Here is a 21002-nt window from a genome sequence, read left to right as displayed (position 1 = left end):
ACTGCAGGATGGAAGAGCAGAGAACCGTCTCCTGTAGTTTCACCCAGGATGCATGTCTGCTGCTGCACTATACAAAATAATGAAGTGAGTGAGGACCTCTTTCCTTTCTCCCCTTCTGATTCCATCAGCCCCTTCCCCTTCTCCCATTCCTCCTTCCTCTCAAGCACCCCATGCTCCCCTAATTGCCCTCAGATCTTCCTTTTTAATTCATTCATTAACTTCTTATGTGCAGAGGGCTGTCAGGTGTTACGGGGGTGTCCAAGGTATGGATGTTGTGTTTTAGATATTTAAACCTAGATGGAGAAACTAAGAACATGCTATAGAAACAATTATATTTCTAGTTAATGAGCTAATATGCTTCCCAGGCTCTTTGTTCTTTGATAAATACAAGGGGCATGCCTTGTGGAACAGTCTCTGTTGATGAACGTCAGGAAGTATGGTGGGAGTTCCATGAAGTCAGGGAGTAACCCCAGCACCTGGAACTTAGAAGTTACTCAGTAAATACTTGTGGAATGAAGAATGGGACTCAGGTTGCCTTTAAAGTCAGATCTGATTTCTGAATTCTTGCTTTGCTACTTACGAGGCTGACTCTGTACTGAGTCCTGGGGATCCTTTTTGTGGCATAGAAAGTCAAGGGACTTCGTCCAGGCTTAAAGCCAGGAGTGCCTGTTGAGGAACAGAGGTTGCTCATCATAGCACCATGTTCTTATTCTCACTTGCCTATGCTCCATGCATTTGTTTCCTTACTGTGCCTCCCTTCCATAAAGTTGGAATTTATCTTAGAAATGCAGGTTATTACAGTAGTTTAGGCATCAGCTCACCCTACGTGTCATGGAATTTACTTTTGGGGACCAAGATATGCTGTTGATCTGGTCCTGTTCTGTGACTGAAGGTTCTTATCGCTTGTCTATGTCTTTTATTTCAAAGAAACAACCATAAAGTGTGTTTACAATTTTAACATCTGAATTGTATCCACAATCTGTGCCTTGAACAAGGTCTTCGAATGCAACCTTATTGAAAAGAAACAAAGAAGAAAAGTCTTGAGACTACAATTAGCTTGACCTCTCTGAGATTGACTGTGAGACTCCGAGGAGTACTCATTGCCAAAAGTTATAAAATCATAGACATCATATTAAAACAACAAAATAAAACATTTCTGTGAGTAATCTGGTTATTGGGAGTTGCCAAAATAGCTCTGCCTAAACTTGAAGGAGGACAGTTTGGGTTGGTGCACTACTGAATTCCTGCGTTAGAGAGACTTGCTTATGACCAAGAACCCAAGGAATGAGTTTTTGACCTGAATTGTTGTTCTCCTTTACTTCCGGGGTAGGAGGCTCTTGAAGTCCATTTTATTGTCCTCACTGAGAAAAATCCTAATTTCTTTAACATGATTTCTAAGACTTTGAGGAAAGTATGGGGAGTGGGGGAGGGGCTTCTTTTTACTCATTGGAGATCACTTCAGGTCAATATCAGTTGATACTTTAATGGTCATAGATAACTTGATAGAAAGGGTAAGATTAAACCAAAAACATGGCTGCATTATCTGTAGTCATAGGCATGGAAGGAGATTAGGGAAGATTAGAACATCCTGTGGTATCTTTAAATGAATAATTTTTTGAGTTTCTGAAGGAATGTTTCTTTGGCCGTGGCCATAGGGATGTTCTTTCTGGGCTAGTGAGTGTATCTACAGAAGCAGTGAGGAATTCCAAGTTGCCCTCGTTCAGAAAATACGATTCTCTGAGGGAAGTAAGCAGCCTCAGGAAATCCAGGTGTTCTCCTCATGAGGCAAGCTGGATGTTTTCCTGTGTGCTACAGGAACGATAGCCTCATGGAGAGTTAGGTCTGGGGTTGCAACAGGAAACTTTGGCTGCTCCCTCTTGTGTCTTCTACAGCAAATCTTTCCTAGTTTTGCATGATGGGCTAGCTGAGGGGTCAGAGAAGGAGAGCAGGGGAGCTGCTGCCAGGGCCCTGTCCTCTGGCCCATCATTTTTCTACAGAAAAGCGCCTCCTTCCTCCTCCCTGGAGCATAAAGCAAGAAAAAGTACAGCTACTTGGTGGTTTCTGGTCACATAGGATGAGGAGTTTCATGACCCCAAGGGTCATTACTGGAATAACAGCCCCCTTTTGTTTTTTTCTCTAAGGTAAAGTTTCCTTGTCTGAGTCTTTTTAACAATTAGACGGGATGAATCAGATGTCCGTTCTGGAATTCATTCTGTCATGAGTCTTTGGAAGGTTCCTTTTCATACTGGAAGTTCCATGAAAATGTCTGACCTAAACCAGTAAGACTCTTAGAAGGTGTCTCTCTAAACTGCTGGTGTTACAGAGGAGGTCAAAGGGGAGAACATTGCAAATTGTTTTACATAACAATGTGAGTCAGAGGAGCACCCAGGAGAGGAGCCTGGGATCCCAGGATCAGTGCCCTCTGCATTAGCCGGGACAACTTCATCTTTCCCTCTTTTGTTGGTCGCAGGTCCTCAGCCAGCGTCCCGACTTGGCCCACCATAGGGAGACATGCCCACCTGTGTGCACAAGAGTGCAGATCCGCTCACTCTCCTCCCTGCCCCGCACGCTGTTGAGGCTGATTTCATATTCGGTAGCTGGGTACAGCTTGCTGATGGTGAATTCTGTCACTGTGTTGGGCACCACCGAGCTGTCCAGTCGTCCCACTAAGGAAGAACAGAAGCCACAGGTCAAGTTCAGTGGATCCCGTATATACGCAGCTCACAATACAGGAGCTCCTGGTGGCACTCTTTCTTTCATGAAGCCAATATGGGTGCAAGGCTCAGCACCCAGTTGGGGGATGGGGAAGCTGGGAATGTTGGAACTTGAAGAGACCTTGCATGCTGATCCCACCCCCTCATTATATAGGATCCCAGGAGCAAAGGGAAAAAAACCTATTTATTAGGTGGCTTTCTAACAAACTAGTCTTAAAGCAGTATAGAGGGAATGGCAGAAAAGAGTGGTCCATGCAGCCCAGAGCAAGGGTAGTCTGGAAAATTATCCCACCCCCTCACTGGAAGTGATTGTACCCTCTACTTCATTAACAATTCCACATGCACCAGCAAGAACTGTGAGGATGCAGGTGAGGTCTGGGCCAACTTCTTCTGACTCCTAACTTGGCTGGAGAGGCCATAATAGGACCACCGTCACTGTGGTTCCCTCCAAGGCTCCATCTGGCTCTGTGGTGTCTTTAGGCATCTCCTGGGGTGTTTAGCCTTGGACTTTAATTCTCTCAGAAAAGTGCATGTGACCCTGGCTCTTGGTAGACTCTTTAGAGTTCTTTGTTTCTCGCTACACTGTCTGGATAATGACGACCGATTACCATGGTTCACTCTACTGGTGAAGGGCCTGCTTTTTGAGTGAATGTAATCAAGCCTTTTGTGGGAGGAGTTGGTGAGTTCCGGATTCCTTGGCTGCTCCTCATCAACCCACCCTCATCAACCCATTCGGATGCAGCATGCTGCAGAGAGGAAGGAAATTGCAGGCAGGAGAGTGATATCCCCTGGGATACGCTAGTTCTCCCATAACAGTCGTCATCCAGCTCCAAATCCCATTCATCTTTGAGAAACCAAGAAACTTTATTACCTTGTGTTGGCCGATATGATACTCGGTAGTAATCAAAAGACGCAACAGGAGGGCTCCAGGAGACCATAACTGAGTCCTTGGTCACATTGCTGATTGTGATGTCTTTGGGGGGATCAATTCCTACAAGGCCCGGGTGGTTATGGGAAAAAGACAGGAAGCACAGTGTGAAAAACAAATTCCTATTTTTGGTTTTATGTGGACCAAGAGCTAATGGTGTCCCAGAGGCAGACAAGACCTTACTTTATACGAGGGCAACCTTAAAACCATGATCAGGCTCAAATCTCTCTTGAAACCTCATAGGAGTGGCCAGTGTCGTGCTCCTGGAGAATATTTTAACAACATGAAGTCAAATTGTCAAGGTCTGTGCCTATGCAGCAACTATTACCTATATGTAGGCCAACTGGGAAATTTCCTTTAAGTTTGTATGTTTTATTTTGAACTGGGAGTAATGGTCATTCTCTCTGGGGCAGCTTCTCTTGGACAAACCCAACTCTCTCTCTATCTCTGTTAAGCAGCCGCCTTTTGTTCAATTTAGAAAAATTGCTCTTGACTGTAGAGGGATTTCAGAGCACAAGTCCAGAACAAATCCACTTCCCTAAACTGTATTTTATTTATACTATATACTTTGTTTTTTTGACTACTGGAAGATTGCAGGATCAAAACCAGCTGAGTGTTTAATCCACTTGTTCAGTTTATGAATTCTTGTAAGTATGTAGGAAACCACCCAAACACACAAGTCCTCACCCACATGCACACTCATATTTGTGATTATAGATGAGAAGGATGAGATACAAGTGATCCAATTCAGCTGAGAGTACCTGTGTTTTCCAAACAACATGCAGATCACCCCGTTCTCCGAGTACCAGGTCCCTGTATGGTTGCATGCTAGTCGCATATGATCCTGAGGAAGCATCATTCACATCAGTGAACTTACTGGGCCGTCAAGAGATGGCACTCCAGAATAGGAACAGATGTCTCCTCACTGTAGAAGGGTTTCCTCTTGGAGACTAGCTCTCTCCAGGGCTTTCTCCTAAGTTGGTAGTGGGAAGACATCTGGACCAATGCATTAAAGGCCTGGCCTCCTCAAGACATTGAGTCCATCCTACCTTCTAAATGGAAGTTTCCCATCTTATACATTTTGTGCGGCCCTGGAAGAGGTGGCTGTTTCAGAACAACTCATAGACGCTCTCTTGATAAATGAGATGGTCCCTTACTCCTTGGGTGTTTCTCCTTGTAAATTTCATTGACTTGTTGAAGGCTACTGTGGGAACCCCCCTCACCACCTGCTGTCAAGTCCTCCAGCCTCACCTGTGGTGATGGAGCCCATGATGGGCTCAGAGGTCACTGTGCCGTGGACTGCCACCAAGTTCACAATGTACTCGGTGGCTGGCTGCAGGCCCATCAGGACAGCGTGCCTCTTGGTGGCATCCAGAGAGACCTCCATCGTCTCTTCCTCTTCATCCCGGGGGCTGTAGTTCAGAATGAGTCTGTCTGCTGGAGGGGATGGGTCACTCCAGGTGATGTTCACACTGGAGGAGGTCACGTGAGAAAAGTGCAAATGGGAGATGGGGCGGAAGCCTGCAAAGCAGAGGACATGGATGGTTCTGAAATCCACATGAGGTGGTGGGGCCACTGGGATAGAAGAGGCATCTGACTGAAGAGATCTCCTTTCCTTGCAGATAAGGACTACACCTTCACCTGTTGACCCAGAGCTTCCACATTCTCACTCTCCTGTCCTGTCTACTCTCCTTCCTCCAAGCCATACACTGAAAAATGAATGCCCTCAGCAGTATAAAACCAGCATTACCTCTGAGTTATTCATAATACTGATCTAGGATTTAAAACCTCTGTCCTGGAAGGAATTTAACATGATCCCACGGATCCTCAGAATGCCCACTGGTTTTGTGCAGGCAGGGAATTATGAACAGAATCAACCACTGTGTGCAGCCTATAGGAAACCAGATACAAAATTTCAGGCGTGCAGGTAGCCTTGTTCATCACCCCCTTCACCTCCAACCATTCCCTCTTGAGGTATTTATTAGTTTCTCCTCTATCTCTTCTTTCTCTACCTACATTCTTCCTTTCTCTAAAGGATATGGGGCATTGGAAGAGTGGGTTGCCTAGATGACCTTCTCACACTAAGATCCGTTGATCCCTGAACCCAGCCGAGATTTCTGCTGTCCTGGTACCTGTGAAGGCATCCACCGTGGACTCCAAGCTCTGCTGCCGACCTCTCTCAGCTGTGATTGAAATGATGTACTCTGCCCCGGGCTCTAGATCTGTCAGTGTGTACGAGGTCCTGTCCTTGGGCACAGTGACTTCGGAGGCGATCCCAGAGGATGGGGTGAATGTGATTCGGTAGTGGTCAATGGGGCCGCTGGCCTTGGTCCAGATGAGGGAGATGGAGGTTTCTGAGGAGGCTGTCACCATGAGGTCTCGAGGACTGTCCAGTTCTGTGGATCAACATAAGTGGACTATTTTACATAAGTTCCAAACGAGGGCCAGTATTTATTGGAATTGGACCCCCTGTGGATTTCTAAGCTATCAGCGGGTCTGCTGACCATGAAAATTGGCTTGTCACTGCTGACACTTATCTCACACTTTGTTAAGCACCTTTCCTTTGAAAGATGGCCGGGGGCTTGGCATATAGATGAACAATCTGCAGAAGGGCATTAGTAACTCAAACACCACTGGAATACACCCACCTCTGGGACAGAGCTGGCTGCTGACTTTTAAGCTCTCCGTAATCATTTTCTCCCAGCCTTTCTCAGTAAACCAACCAGGGCAAAACAGGTACCACCATCAAGTAGGGATATGCCATTCCTGGCAACCGTAGCTACCTCTGTTCCTGGTGCCATTTTGACTGACCTGGCCATGGTTGTGCAGGCAACAAGGTCTGAGGACTCCTGGGGACTCGTGTCCATGTGGTTCTCTAGAGAGGTGGTCTATGCTGGACAGCCTTGGGACAGGGATTGGTTCAAAATCCCCAGCCCAGCCCAGGCTGCTTGTATTTAAGTTACTAAAGTGACTTTGGAATTTGCCCGGGATTTGGAAGCAAAACTGCTGGATCCAGAATAGCAAGGGTCTCAGTGGACTTCTCCATTGCCCTTAGATTGAATGGGTTGTTTCCATGCCTAGACCTTCAGCCTGTGGCTTTTCTGAGGGCTTCTGTCCTACACGGTGAGGAGTCCCACATTCTGCCTGCTGTGGGGTGATCTAGAAGGGAATATGACTTGCTACAACTCCCACTTATTTGGGGTTTTCCACCTCCGTTCTCCACAGCTGTGGGCAGCCCTTCAGACTGTGGGGGACCACGTGCAGATCTGTGGGGAGAGGGTGGGAGTCCATCCTGCACATCAGATGTCAGAGAGTAGGCACAGGGAATCAAAAAGCTGCCGGTAGATGGTGTTCTTTGACGGATAATCATCACCCAGGGACCTGTTCACTAGGAGGCATTGCCTTCTGACCAGTCCTTGCTGGGCTAAGCTTCCAGACTGTCCCGGTCTCCTTCCACAGCAATCTTCCTACTCACCAGTCCTGGCATTCATGGTGGCTGGTACGCTTTGCTGTGAGTTCATGATGGCGGATATTCCAATTCCATACTCAGTGCCAGGCACCAGATCTGTTGGTAGATGCAGAAACAGACATTATTCCGTGTGTGTCAGGGATGGGGAAGGCTGGATGGAGGGAAGCAAATGACCTTAGGTTCTTGTTCAGATCTTGTGTTTAATCCTTCCCGAATCCACTCCTATTTTTACCTATTAGGAAATCCCAATTTCACCACTTAGGAAATCCATACCAAGTCAACAGGACAAACTGATCAGTGCAGAGCTTCCTTCTTGCTGCTGGTCTCCTCGGGAGGGCAGTGAGGCTGCCCTTGTCAGTGACCTTCAGAACAGTGCTCTGCTGTGGAAGGTCTCCCTGAGGTAGAGTCTCAGGTTGGCTACAACTAACTGGTGAAGGGATTTCTTGCTTACATTGTGAATCGGGGGAGTGCGTAATCGAGAAGGACTGTGTGGACATAAGCCTTTAAAGCATTTCTTGAACATTGTGGATGAAGACCAAGCTGTACCTTTTATAGACAGAGACTGAGGCCATGTCTGAGGGGAGCAACTGTGGATGGACTGTCTCGCTGAGCACAGGGCTGTCAGGCCTTTAATGTAGGGGCATGCAGAAGCCCTGTTGCTGTGGGCTCCCTACCAAGGGCACTCAAAGCTGTGGATTCAATGTTAGGATGACTTCTGGGGGACCTGAGGAAGCTGGAGAAAATGAAAAAAACTGCCCAACTACAGGGGGAAATTCTTTAGGGTTCAGTATAAAGGACCTAGAATTATTTGGGATGTCTCCCTACCCTCTCCCACATTCATTTTCAGATTAACTCGTTTGACTGCTATATTAATTTCCTATTTCTGTTGCAACAAATTACCACAACCAAGTGGCTCAAAACAACACACATCTATTATTTAATAGTTCAGGAGGTCTGAAGTCTGAAATGGTTCAGCAGGGCTGTGTTCCTTCTGGAGGCTCTAGGAAAGAATTTGTTTCTTCGCCTTTTGTAGCTTCTAGAGGTTGCCTGCATCCCTTGGCTTGTGTCCCCATCACCCATCTTCAAAGTCAGTGGTGTAACATTTTCAAATCTGTTTTTCTCTCTGAGCTCTGCTTCCGTGGTCCCATCTTCTCCTCCGTCTTATAAGGACCCTGGTGATTACATTGGCCCCACCTGGATAGGACAGGCTGTTCTCCCCATCTTAAGATCCTTAACCTAATTACATCTGTACTTTCCTTTTTGCCATGTAAGATGACATAGTCACACGTTCCAGGGAGTAGAATGTGGGCATCATTGGGGGCCTTTATTCAGTACCAAACCCGCATCAAACTCACCCTCATTTATTAGGACTGGAGCTGCAGGAATATGCAACAAGATCAGATTATCACCTGTAGGGCCCCTCATTGTCTGCCTGAGTCCCTCTGGGAGGCTCTCTTTGGGGCCCTTTGTGGGCTCGACAGAACCAAGGCCGATGGTCATGCTGTTCTGCATTTATATAACATTTGTTCTTTTCAAAATACCTGACTGTATTTTGACTGCTGTTTTCCTCACAACCTTGTGAGGATAGTGGGTTGGGGATCCCTTTCACCATCTACATTAATTTCCTGTGGCTGCCATGACAAAGGACGACAAGCTGGGTGGCTTAAAAACAACAGAAATGTATTCTCTTGCAGTTCTGGTGTCTAGAGGGCCAAAATGGAGGTGTTGGTAAGCCCGTGCTCCTTCCAGATACTCTATGGGGGGAATCTTTCCTTGCCTCTTCCTAGCTCCTGGTAGTTGCTGGCAATCCTTGGTATTTCTTGACTTACAGCTGCGTCACTCCAGGCTCTGCCTCTCCTCTGTTGGTACGTGGTGTCTTGGTCTGTTTGGGCTGCTAGAGGCCAGGCAACTTAAACAATACATATTTGTTTCCCACAATTCTGGAGGCTGAGAAGTTCAAGATCAAGGCACCAGCACATCTGATGTCTGTTGAGCCCCAGCTTCCTGGTTCACAGACCATCTTCTCACTGTGTTCTCATACAGCGAAAGAGCAAGAAAACTCTCTGAGGTCTCTTGTATAAGGTCACTAGTCCCATATATGAGGGCTCTACCCTCATGACCTAGTCACCTCCCATAGGCCCCCATTTCACATCGGGAATGAGGATTACAATATATGAATTTGCGGGGAGGGACACAAACATTTAGTCCATAACACATGGCCTTCTCCCTGTGTGTCTGTGTCTTCTAATCTTTTGAAGACACTGGTCACATTGTATTTAGGGCCCACCCTCATCTTAACTTGATTTCATCTGTAAAGATCCTCTTTCCGAATAAGGTCACATTCACAGGTTTCAGGTGGAAATGGATATTTTTGGGGGGAGGGGGTTGGAGGTGGGGGGGGCACTATTCAAATCAGTAGTTATTTCTTTATAAAAAGAAACTATGGCAAAGAGTAAGTCTGTGACCAGCTGGAGATGATCCCCAGGCTTCTGGCCTCAGGGTTCAGGGCTTTTAGGACTGAATGCCTTATCCTTCCCTTCATTTCATCCCCTCCCCGGAGCAGCTGTGACTTCCCCAGGAGCCCTGAGGTAATAGGAATGATTTTGACAGGAAATGCATTGAGCAACCTTTCCTTAACAGCCACTTGGATTAAGGAAGGTGAATGCTGCCTGGAAACCAGAGGGTTCTGCACTCCCTCCTCATTGTGGCTTTCAGTACAGCCTGTGCGGTGAATCCCTCGTGCTCCAGTGCGGCAGAACCTTCCAGGCCTTACTGACCAGGCTCTCTGGACAGAATGTGTTAGAATCAGCCCTCTTTTTCCCTTCTCAAACCAGCTCCATTCATTTCCTAACCTTTAGTTCTTTCTTTCTCTAAAGTGTCAATCCTGGTGGAGGTCAACTTTGACTTTGAGGTCTGCCGTACTTACATTAATATTCAGGCTCTGCCGCTTTCTACACGTGTAACTGATTACTTCACATCTTTGAGCTTCAGTTTCTGTAGAATGGGAAGAATAATAGTATCTATCTCAGAGGGTCATCCTGAGGATTAAGTGAACCAATGTGTGTGAAGAATGGTGCCTGGTCCACTGGGATCGTAGCTCATAGTATTATTACCTTGCTCAGAGAACTATTCCAGGATTTGGAGTTGTTTTTTGGTGAGCCCCAGGAAGGTACAGGTTGGTCCTCGGCACACCTCTTGTCAGTTTGCTGAAGCTTAGCCTGTTGGCTCTGATGAGACCAGTGATTTAGGGAGTCCCGGTGTCAGTGAGGAGCTGGCCCCTGGCTGGGCCGAGTACCTCTCACTAGAACGAGTTGGGTGATTGCAACACCCCAGATCCATTCAAAGCACACATTTTTATCTGTCAGTATGTTCAGCGAGTCCCAGGTACATCCTTGGTTGGAGAAATTAGATTACCTTTGGGACATAAACTGCTTTTCTCAGACAACTGATTGAGACCTTCAATTGCCTATGATAAAGTAGAAGTTCTCCGACGTAGATGAAGGGTGACAGATCGAGGGAGGAAGACAGAAATTACATGTTGCCAAACGGATCTACCATGTAACGTTTTCGTCCGAGTTTCTTATTTATGAAGCTTAAATGAAATGTTCAATAATTTACAACGGAATCATCTTCTCCCAGAAAAGTGCAGAGCAGAATTCAAAGTACTCTCTTCCCAGGCTTTCTGACTAGGTGATGTGGAAGTGAGACTTGCCTATAGGTTCCTGCCTGCCGCTTCCTTTGATTTTCAACAGCTTTCTTCCTGTGCTACACGTGAATTGTTGCTCTTTGCCAGCAGGTAAAATACACCTCTGCTGGAAAAGAAAATGCGTATCTGAGGCATACCCAGTACACTTATATATCAGCACTTGGAGGACTCCTAGGGATTTCTCACTTTTTAAAGACCCCTTGCTCTCTACCAATGCTCACTTTATCTTTCCATCCAGCTCCTGCAAGTAGTAGCCTATGAATGGCTCTGTTCCCTTTCTTAACAATAGCTCAGAAAATTCATCTCATAGGAAACCACCGCTCTGCATCCCTTATAGAACTTCCTTTGTTCAGCTTAGAGGGTGATGCTTTTCTCAACTCTTTCACTGCATATCCATTCTTCTTTGAATTCCCAAAGCACGCAGTTCATTCACTCAACAGACATTACTGAGGGTGTCCTTTGTGCCAGGCACAGGGTTGTATACTGGGGATACCAGGGTGAGCTGAATGGAATCACCCTCGTCCTTAATGAGATAAAAAGAAATCTGTACTGAAGAAGGAAATTAATTACTTACTGAGTACCCATAATATGCCAAGCAATGAGCTGCATGCACTAATCTAGAAGAATAATGAAGAAAAAAAAGAGGGAAGAAAGGAGGGATAAAAATCAAAAGAGAATTTTAAGTGTCTGGTGGCCAGGAGGTCTATTATTAACTTTAGTTTCTTAGCGATTCATACCTGTTACCTCGTTTTCCCCTGCAGCTCTGCCAGGAGGGCCTTACTCATGGGTAAACAGAGGATCAGAGAAGTCCATTTCTTGACCAAGGTCACAAAGATAATATACAATAAAACTGGGTTTAGAACCCAGGTTCATTGTTCTTTCTGACACATCATAGCATGGTCCCTGTCCCTAAGGGTCTTACAGGCTAGGAGAGGGGAGTGGAGTAAGCACATTGGAATTTGAAGGTGATTTTGCACTACACCATGGGCTGCTAACTAAGAAAACCATTTCAGAGTGGGGATGAGATCAGCATGGGCTGGGGTAGCCAGAGAAGGCTTTCTAGAGAAGGGACTTGAACCTTGAAAGCTAGCCAAGATTAGGAAAGGTTGAGGGACGACGGAGGTGTGGAATTTTCTGATCGGTAGGATGGGACATAGTGAGCAGGAAGAGATGAATTAGAGCTAGAGAGCAAGAGGAACTAGCAGATTCTCACCTGCACTGCAAGGACTGTGGGTGGGTGATAAAGACAGGATGACTCACTTCCCTCTGTTAGGAAACCTATTCTTCATGCTTCCTGCTGCTAGCAGGAAAACAGTGGGAGAAGGAGGCCCAGGAAACTGAGATTGCTGTGTCTTGCCAGCAGAAACATAAACAATACACCTGGGGTCTGCAGGCTTGATTAGGTTCAGATGGCCATGCAGAAAGATGGACCCTTTCCGTCTCTGAATCCCTGGACTCATCTCCAGAATATCTGTGAAGTTCAAGTCTACCAAACTGGGGTTGGGGATTTGGTTGTCTCTAGTGCAGGGGTCCCCAACCCCTGGGCTGCAGACCCCTACTGGTCTGCGGCCTGTTAGGAACCGGGCCGCACAGCAGGAGGTGAGCGGCGGGCGAGCCAGCGAAGCGTCATCTGCGGCTCCCCATCGCTCCCCATCGCTCGCATTACCGCCTGCACCCCCACCCACCCATCGTCCTTGGAAACATTGCCTTCCACAAAACTGGTCCCTGGTGCCAAAAAGGTTGGGGATCGCTGCTCCAGTGCATTTGAAGGACATCTGCCTTCAAAGGGAGGGGCAGACTGATGACCCATCCCCAAGGAGCTTGCAGTCAGTCTCTTAGTTTTTATCACAATCATGCTATTATGTTGTTATTGTTAGCTTTCTTGCTGGTCTCCTCAGTAGACTCTTAGGTCTTTGGCTCAAGGGGTTTGATTTTTTTAATATTTTAATTCAGTATGTCGTATAGTGAAAAAAAAAATAAGATGCATAGAAGCAACATGGCGGGGGCAATGGTGGTGTTGGGAAGGCTTCTATGAGAGAATATCTGAGCTGGATTTTGAAGGATCAGGGGACATTTGGTTGGGGAAAGGGCAGGCTGAGGGAATAACATATGCAAAGGTATATCTGGTAAAAGAACTCATGAAAACCAGGGACCTAATGTAGGGCCCCTCATAGGGAAATTTCCAGCAGGGAATTTGGGTACCGGACGTTTCATAGATGGGGAGATATTTGGAGACAGAGAATCTTCTGGGAACCCCTAAAATCATACCAGATAGGCAACAATCTACCTTTCAATGTACTGAGATGTAAGCTCCCAGGCTCCGCATTCTGATATTCTCGGGGAATGGCAGGTGCTTCTCCAGGGTTCCCCGAATGAGTCAGGCTTTGGAGGACATCTCCCCACTTTTTGGGTGGGGATGATGTTCGAGCATCAAGAGAAGACTCTATGCTGACTTTAAGGAAGGGACTGGTCCTACAAACTTATATTTAAAAAGAAAATCATAACACCAAGGACTGTTTTCAGATGCAACTTTCTTGTTGCCAGTGGGATTAATGAGGAACATGGGTCTTCACTCCCTGTCCTACAGGAACATCCCATGTCCGGGTGTTTGCTGTAAACAAGCATTCGCTGCTGAAGAAGTCAAAGCAGAAACGGAAAAATTCCCACCTGGCTTTACTCTTGGTTCCCTTGCACTAATGCAAGCCCTTTAATGCAAATAAGGGGACAGATGCCCTTACATGCCAGCTGTGAGGAGGAGGACGGCGTGGAAGCCACTGCCCCTTATCTCCTCTCTTCTGCTTGGGTCTCTGCAGCCCCTGGAAGGTGGCGCTGTGCTCAGAGGGTGCCTTACCAAAGTGACCACTTGGGGTCACTGTGACTTCGCCCAAAGCAGGATGAGCACCATCTGGCCCAGGCCCCGGGCCCATTGCCTGACTCCTCCTCCTCAGAGGAGCCTGCAGGGCATTGAAGGTCTGGCACTCGGTCCGGAGCTTGTGCCCTGGCATGTCAGGGAGTGCAGACAGGGTGAAGTGAACGTCAAGTGCCTCGGTCAGCGCTGATTTGCTAGCTGGACTCCTCTGGGGGTCTCGGATTTCTTCATGGAACATCTTCCTGTGGACAAGCACCTCGCGGAGCCCACCTTCTCACCACGAGATCTCCATTTGAGCCCCAAGGAGACGATGAGGGATTTGGTAGAGGCCTTGGTTTCCTGTCCCCAGCAACCAGAGGCCTGGAAGGCGGCAATTCACAGGGCCTGACTGGGGCATGCTTGCACACATCAGCCTTGTGCAAGTGTGTGTGTGTGAGTGAGTGTGTGTGTGTGGGGTGTCGTGTGTGGCTGGCTGCAGGTCTTTGTTTTCTTGCGATCCATTGTTGCACCATGAAGTCTGTAGGAATCTTCAAGCCTCTGGGCTTCCTAAGCCCTGGTGATGAGTTTTCTGATTAGCACCTTGTTGACTGGAGATACGGGTAGTCGCTGTGCAGAGAGGCAGCTGGTTGGGAAGCATCATCAAGAGGTGTGTAGGGGGCGCCCCATTGAGTGGGTGAGGGACGTGATGACTGGGCCCCGGAGCGGGGTTAGAGCCCAGTGCTCATGTGGCCATACGGGCCAGTTCCTTTTGCCCTTCTCCTGGTCCTCAAGTGTGGGCTTCTGTTCCTGAGGGAGGACCAGGCAAGAGACCGTAGATGACTGAAGACAAACCCCTTTCCCCTGTTCGCAAAACACCGAAGGCACAGGCTTTTCTGATGACAGGTTAGTGGAGTCCCCTCAGACAAGAGACCAGGGCAGTGTTTATAATTTGCATTGGTCACAGGCAGGGTTTTGGTTTTTTGTTTGTTTTTTGAATCAAATTCCAGTCAAAGAATGAAAATTTCCTTCCTTTCCTCCTCCCTCCCTTCCTCCCTCTGTCCCTCCACTAGGAGTTTTCTGTATGGTTTATGGTTTTTCACTGCTACTCAGAAAACAGTGATGGTGCCAGTTCCTGGTACATGCTTCTGGTTCTAACCTAGAGGGCCCTTGGTGAGCCTGTAAGGTACATAACACTCGGGGACCCCTTTGGGACTCCAGATATGGTTCACAGGCCAAGCAGACATGGTCCAGGCTGAGAGGCTGAGCCTAAAAAAAGACTTTATCATTAAGGACGCAGAAGCCACCAGAGCAGAGAAAAAAATCATTGCAGACACCGAGTCTGTTGTTGAGAAACAAATTCACACTCCAGAGGGAATTTGCTGGGCATTGCCTAGAGAGAATAATGGAAAAGAAATGTTTGGTATTCTGTGCCCCAGCCTGGTCTCTGTGTTGCAAAGGGGGAGGTACATGATGGAGGATGCAGTGGGGTGCGGTGAGCCCGCCGTGTGACTCTGAGCCCCAGAGTCAGGAAGGGCTTGCATTCCACAGCGAAGGGGTAGGTGGCGGCTGCAGAGACAAGGGCTTCTGCAAGGAGTATCCAGTACAGATTCCATAGGACTTGAAGGACTTGGAGTCAGCTGGCTGTGAGAATAAAGGGTCTGTGAAGTTCTGCCTGGGAGAGGCCAGGTTGCCAGAGATCCAGGCTGAGTTTTGTAGGAATTAAAAACAATAAAAGGTCAAATGGCTATTGAAGGTTTTCTATGTACCAGTGCTCAGATATATAAATATATATGAGTTCATTGAATCCTCCCAACAACCTATGAGGTAGACATGATGTCCTTCAGACCAGGAAGCGGAAGCACAGAAATTGAAGAAATTTGCCCAAAGATGCACATCAGTGAAGTTGGTCTCAAGCCTGAGTGGGTGACTTCAGAAACCATGCTCTAAGTGAGTGCTTCTTGACCATTAATGTGCACACAAATCCCCCGAGGGGCTTGTAAAATGCAGGCTCTGATTCCACAGATCTAGGGGGAGAGGGCTCTGACATCTCCTGGGGTGGTGCCCTTGCCACCGGACCCCACTTTGAGAAGCAGGGTCTCCACTCTGTGCCACACTTATTACAGGGGATCGTCCCAAAGCATCCGTTAGCTCACAGACCTTCTCCTCTGCCTCCTTATTTCTCCTCCTCTCCCGCCCCTCCTTCCCCCCACCATCATCATCACCATCATCCACGTATTGAGTACTTTGCTGTGTTAGAAGAATGGTCTTAAACTCCTTCAGTACATGATCTCATTAAAGCCCCATCAAACACTATGAGGTAAGTGGCATTATTCCCCTTTTACCAATGATGAAACAGAGGCTTAGAAAGGTCGAGTCAATGGCTCCAAATCCCACAGTGAGTAACTGGGCCTAGATACAGAGTCTAGAGTCCCAGCTCTTAACATGTCCCACAGGACCGAGCATTCAAATAAAACTGAGACAAGAGAGAATGGTACCTTCTTGCTAAGGTTGCAGTTATTTTTGACTGGGGATAAGGAGGGTGGGGACAGCTGAAGTTTCTAGTCCTTCACACTCTTTCTGGCCAGGGAGGAATTGCTTCAGATGAGCCTGGAATGCCCTTCCCACTGAGTCCAGGGTCTTGTTTTATATATACAAGCAAATAACTTGTTTGGAACTAGAAACAAACAAACAAACAAACAAATCCCCCCAAAACAAAAACAAGTCTCGGAAGCTGAAAAAACTCTCCTCTTTAGCATCCAAGTTGGAGAATGAGGGAGAAAACACAACTATTTAGAGCTGGGGTCAAACTTCTCGCTCTTTTTGCCTTCCTTCCTTCCAGGTCCTTCCTTCTTTTTCCCCAGCTACCACAGCGAGAGTGCCAGCAATCCTTGTAATCTGCATCTCAGCAAGTACAGATATACTTGATTTCCTTACATTCCTCTAATCTCTTTCTAAATCACATAAGGCTATTTGCCTTTATAAATCTTCCCAGCAGTGAGCTCCCTGGGATAATTATGTGTAATATATATTTATAATTTTATTTCATAAGCCCAATTCAAATATTAAAAAAATCAACCTATCTGAGCTCACTCCTCACTAATAACCTTTCCATTCCTTGTAAGTCTGCAAGATTTGACTGTTCCTTTCATGTTACTTCTTTAGTAGGAGCAGCCATGAAAAGGGATGGGGACTTTTGACTAGAATTCAGAACTGCCTTTGAGTCACAGCCCCCTTGCTAGCTTTGTGAACTCGGGCAAGTTTCCAAAATCCCTGAGTCTCAATTTCCTCATCCGTAAAATGGAGATGCTGACTGGGGCGCCTATGATGTGACGGCTGATGGCTGTGACATCCTTTGTTTACTGATGCGGCAGGCAATATTTTAGTTCACCTGTCCCTCATGAGTTGTTGCTGTGAAGATTAAATAAGCTAAAACTATGTGAAGGTGCCTGGAATAACAGAGATGATCAAATGGATGTAGAATCTTCTTCCCCGCCCCCCGCCCCCGGTAATGGGAAATAATAGGATGATTATTAGTAGGATGTGACTGAGTTCTTCTCTATATCTCATGATTTTAAAGTGTGTCCTCCATCCAAACAACTAGCCATCATCTTTGTAAAATTGCTAATTGCCAAAGCAGCCTGCAGCTCTGGGCAGAGATGGGCTGCGCCTAGAACCAGTTCCCTCCTGTATCACTGCAGGGGTTTTTGTTTAGCTTAATTTTTGTGAATGTCTCCAGCTCTCTGTAAAGGCTCTGTGCCAGATGGTCTGTTCCTGCTATGTTTAATTCACCCCCATTAACCTGCTTGGTCAGCATATCTTTCCATCTCCTTGCTGTGTTTGAGGAGTGCGTCTGTTTGGAAAAAACATTTATTATATTTACTTTAACTGGCCTCATTTGGCAACGTGGTCTGGGATTTCAGTTCAGGAGGAAAACAGATTTGATTATACTGCCCTTGTTTACTGTACGCACTCTTCTGTGTGGATCTCTTGTCTACTAATGCTTTTGCAAGAAGCCAAGACACAGGATAAACAAAGTCTCTGCGAGCATACTGGTGGCCCCTGGTCCATGGCTGCTTTGCACAGTCTCCATCTGAAAACTGTGCCCCACATTTCCAGCCATCTACCTTTCAGCAAAGTCCAGCAGGTAGGTTTTCCTGGCGGGTGTGTCTAAGGCCCCAGGAGGAGCACTGGTTGGACGCCACATCCTCATGGGGACCCTGAATGCTCCCCAGCCAGGCGTCATGGTGACCTGGGTCATCGTCTTAGTTCATACCACCATTATCTCTCTCTTTGACTCCGTGCAGCCGCCTGACCTCTCCCTGCCTTTGGCCTTGTCCTCCTCCTGTCTGTTCTCCACACTGTAGCTGCCCAAATCTGGTCATTGCATCATCTTATTTCAGACCTTTCAACAACCCTCCACTCACACTCTTTATAGGGTACATAAGGCATAACCGGCTCTTACCTTATCACTGGCCTCTTGTAGCCTATGCCCCAGTCATAGTGAACATGTGCAGTTTCTCTCATCATTCATGCATGCGTTTATTCATTCGTTCATCACTTATCCAGGACCTGTAAGTGCTAGATGCTGTGCTGAACGCTGGGGAGTCATGATGAGTGAAACCAAATATAGTCCCCCTTTCACAGAGTTTAGTCTAAGATGGAGACTGACAATCCAATAATCACACCCACAAGCGTACAGTGATAACTTGAGGAGTGCTGTGAGTGGTAACCAGTAAGATGAGGCTGCCAGACAGGATGACCTGACCTCGCCTGGGGACCAGGGAGGGTTCCAGAGAAGTGACAGGTGAACTGAGAGCTGGAAGGGAAGCAGACGTCACGAGGTAAAGAGGGTGGTGGGAGAGGCTGGCAGGTAGAGGGAACAGCACGTGCCAAGCACTGTGGCAGGAGGGAGAAGGTGTTTGAGGAACTGAAAAAAGTAGACTTGTGCGCCTGGAGCACAGGGGGCACCAGGGAACGCGGGAGGGAGAGGAGACTGGAGAAGATGGTAAGGAAACCAAGGCCGTGCAGGGGTTTGGAGTTTATCCCAAGAGCAGTCGGAATCCCTGAAATGGCTGCAAAATGGGATGGCATAATCAGAAATGTAATTTTTTTTTTTTTTTTGCGGTACGCGGGCCTCTCACTGTCGCGGCTTCTCCCATTGCGGAGCACAGGCTCCGGACGCGCAGGCTCAGTGGCCATGGCTCACAGGCCCAGCCGCTCCGCGGCATGTGGGATCTTCCCGGACCGGGGCACGAACCCGTGTCCCCTGCATCGGCAGGTGGACTCTCAACCACTGCGCCACCAGGGAAGCCCTGGAAATGTATTTTGAAAAGATAACTGATGGAGTGAAGAGGAGAGGAGAGCAGAGGGGAGAGAAAGTGGGGAGGTTATCGCAGTGGCGAAGACAAGATAGGGTAGTAGCTTAGACCAGGTGATGGCAGTACAATGGAGAACAGCAGACGTATGTGATAGGTACTTTCGGGATTAAGTCAATGGGATTTGGCGACAGTTGGATGTGGGGTTGGATAGCCGGGGAGAGAGCTGGGAGGGTATGGACTCAGGAACTGCCATGCCCCCAGGACCTTACTTACCTGTGAGCGTGGCTCTGGTGGTTGGACCGATGCTCTTGGGGACCAACAGCTCATGGTACTGCTCGCCTGCCAAGGTGCTGTACACAATCTTGTACTCCTGAACCTCTGCTTCACTGTTGTCCCACTCAAGGTCAAGGCTGGTTGCTGTGCGGGAACCAAGCCGCAGGTTCTTGGGGGCGTCAATCTCTAAAAAATTCCAGACATCACCAACATCACACGGGATAATGTGCATTTGTCATGCATCTTGAACTTGAACAGGCTTTGGGGTGAGAGTCCATGACCCTCTGCCTCATGTTTGAGTGAACCCAGGGGCTGCCCCTCAGCTTTTGGTCTGCCAGGTTGGCCATGACAGATTACGTGGGCAGGTTGGAGAGTTTTACTCAGGAGTTAGATATCAACACACTTCACACGTCCCCCATTCCCATTCAGGAGTTCTAGTGGTGTTCTAGAAATTGAAGAATGAACCAGTTAGTATCATAAGGTTGAGACTAAGCAAGAGAAACCCTGGAAAGTGGAAATCAGAGATGGCATCCAAGTGATTAAGATGAAATAATTTCAAATTTGATCACTGAGCAAAAAGCAGAGGATTGACTGCAAGATTTTGAAGTATAAGATGCCTTCCCCTGGATTTACTTGTATAGACACTGTTGAAAGTTTTGCATGTAGAGAGGGGATGTGACGTATTGGAAATCAGTCAGCTTTAGAGCCAGGTCCCAGTTTGAACCCTACCTCCAACTCTTATTGTAATGGGACCGTGGGCAAGTCTTCATCTCACTGGGTCTTGATGGCCACATCTGTAAAATGGGCTAATAATACTGCCTTTTCAGGGAGTTGTACAAATTAGACAATGCATGTAGAAGTGAGTAGCATGGTCCTGGTACAAAATTAGGTGCCCAAGTCCTGGGCTGGCTTCCTGGTGCCTCCAAAGCTCTCCCTGAGTTCCAACAATCTGGCGCCCCCAATGCTTGCTCCTTGGGGTTCCAAGAATTCCACAACAATGAAAAGACCATTGGCATTGGGGTCTTTTCTGCAGTTGTGGGGGGCTGGTTCTCTCTTCCAGGACTGATCATCTCTTCAGGCTTATTTGAGCAGAAACAACATAACTTACAGGATAAGAAGGTGCTGTCTTGACAACCTGCCACTTAAAAAGTTCCAAATAGGTCTTGACTTTGAGACTTGAATTTAACTTTGGAGTGGACCAGCCATTTGTTCTGGGAAAACCTCAAGTGGACTGTTTTAATTTGCAAACGCCAGGCAAGTCTCCACCGATTGTTCTTTCAGAAGATGGGACTGTTGTGAATCAATCTGAGTGCAGCTGCTGCAGGGTGAGAAGTGTTCTGTTTAGTGATGTAAATTGGGTGAATCTTTTAGCAGATTTATGCCTCTGCAGCTTATTTTTCTGAGAAACGTTTCCTTACTCAGTGTGGGTTTAGCATGCTGGAAACTGTGCATTATCCACGTGCTGTGTGTGGGATTTCTCGAGCAGTTGGATGGAAAGAGGAGCTTGAGTAGAGGGGTATGTAGGAGGAATGCTCTGGGCTGCAGATCCCTAAATCTCACGTGGGAGGAGAGGCTGGCAAAGGACTGGGTGGGGCTTGGGGGGTGTGTGGCCTGAATGGAACTGGAGCAAAAAGAGATTCACTTAAGGTTCAGGTTGAGTCTTGTATTTACCTACTGCTCTTCACAACTAAAGACCTCAGACCTGGGAAATGTTTGTTAGACTATGGATTTGTTTTTTGCTTTTTT

The 21002-nt window shown here is 47.3% G+C and overlaps 1 protein-coding gene and 1 long non-coding RNA gene across 2 annotated transcripts in view; one reads left to right on the top strand and one right to left on the bottom strand.

Moving 5' to 3' along the window:
• LOC113609179 (uncharacterized) overlaps positions 1-21002 on the top strand; it is a 314685-nt gene that overhangs the window by 113298 nt on the left and 180385 nt on the right. The window lies entirely within an intron of this gene.
• The window catches only part of TNR (tenascin R), an 83782-nt gene that overhangs the window by 36634 nt on the left and 26146 nt on the right, over positions 1-21002 (bottom strand). The window contains exons 7-12 of the mRNA XM_027086249.1: positions 19257-19442; positions 7118-7207; positions 5775-6038; positions 4894-5163; positions 3586-3705; positions 2520-2666 (exon numbers count right to left, since the gene is read on the bottom strand). Coding sequence (XP_026942050.1) covers positions 2520-2666; positions 3586-3705; positions 4894-5163; positions 5775-6038; positions 7118-7207; positions 19257-19442 — 1077 coding nt within the window. The remainder of the gene's footprint in view (positions 1-2519; positions 2667-3585; positions 3706-4893; positions 5164-5774; positions 6039-7117; positions 7208-19256; positions 19443-21002) is intronic.

This window comes from Aethalodelphis obliquidens, unplaced genomic scaffold (genome assembly GCF_003676395.1).
Source record: "Aethalodelphis obliquidens isolate GAN/ISIS:26980383/991018 unplaced genomic scaffold, ASM367639v1 scaffold55, whole genome shotgun sequence".
NCBI classification, from domain to species: Eukaryota; Metazoa; Chordata; class Mammalia; order Artiodactyla; family Delphinidae; genus Aethalodelphis; species Aethalodelphis obliquidens.
The sequence above is the reverse complement of the archived record's forward strand: the minus strand, read 5'-3'. Positions and strand labels throughout refer to the sequence as shown.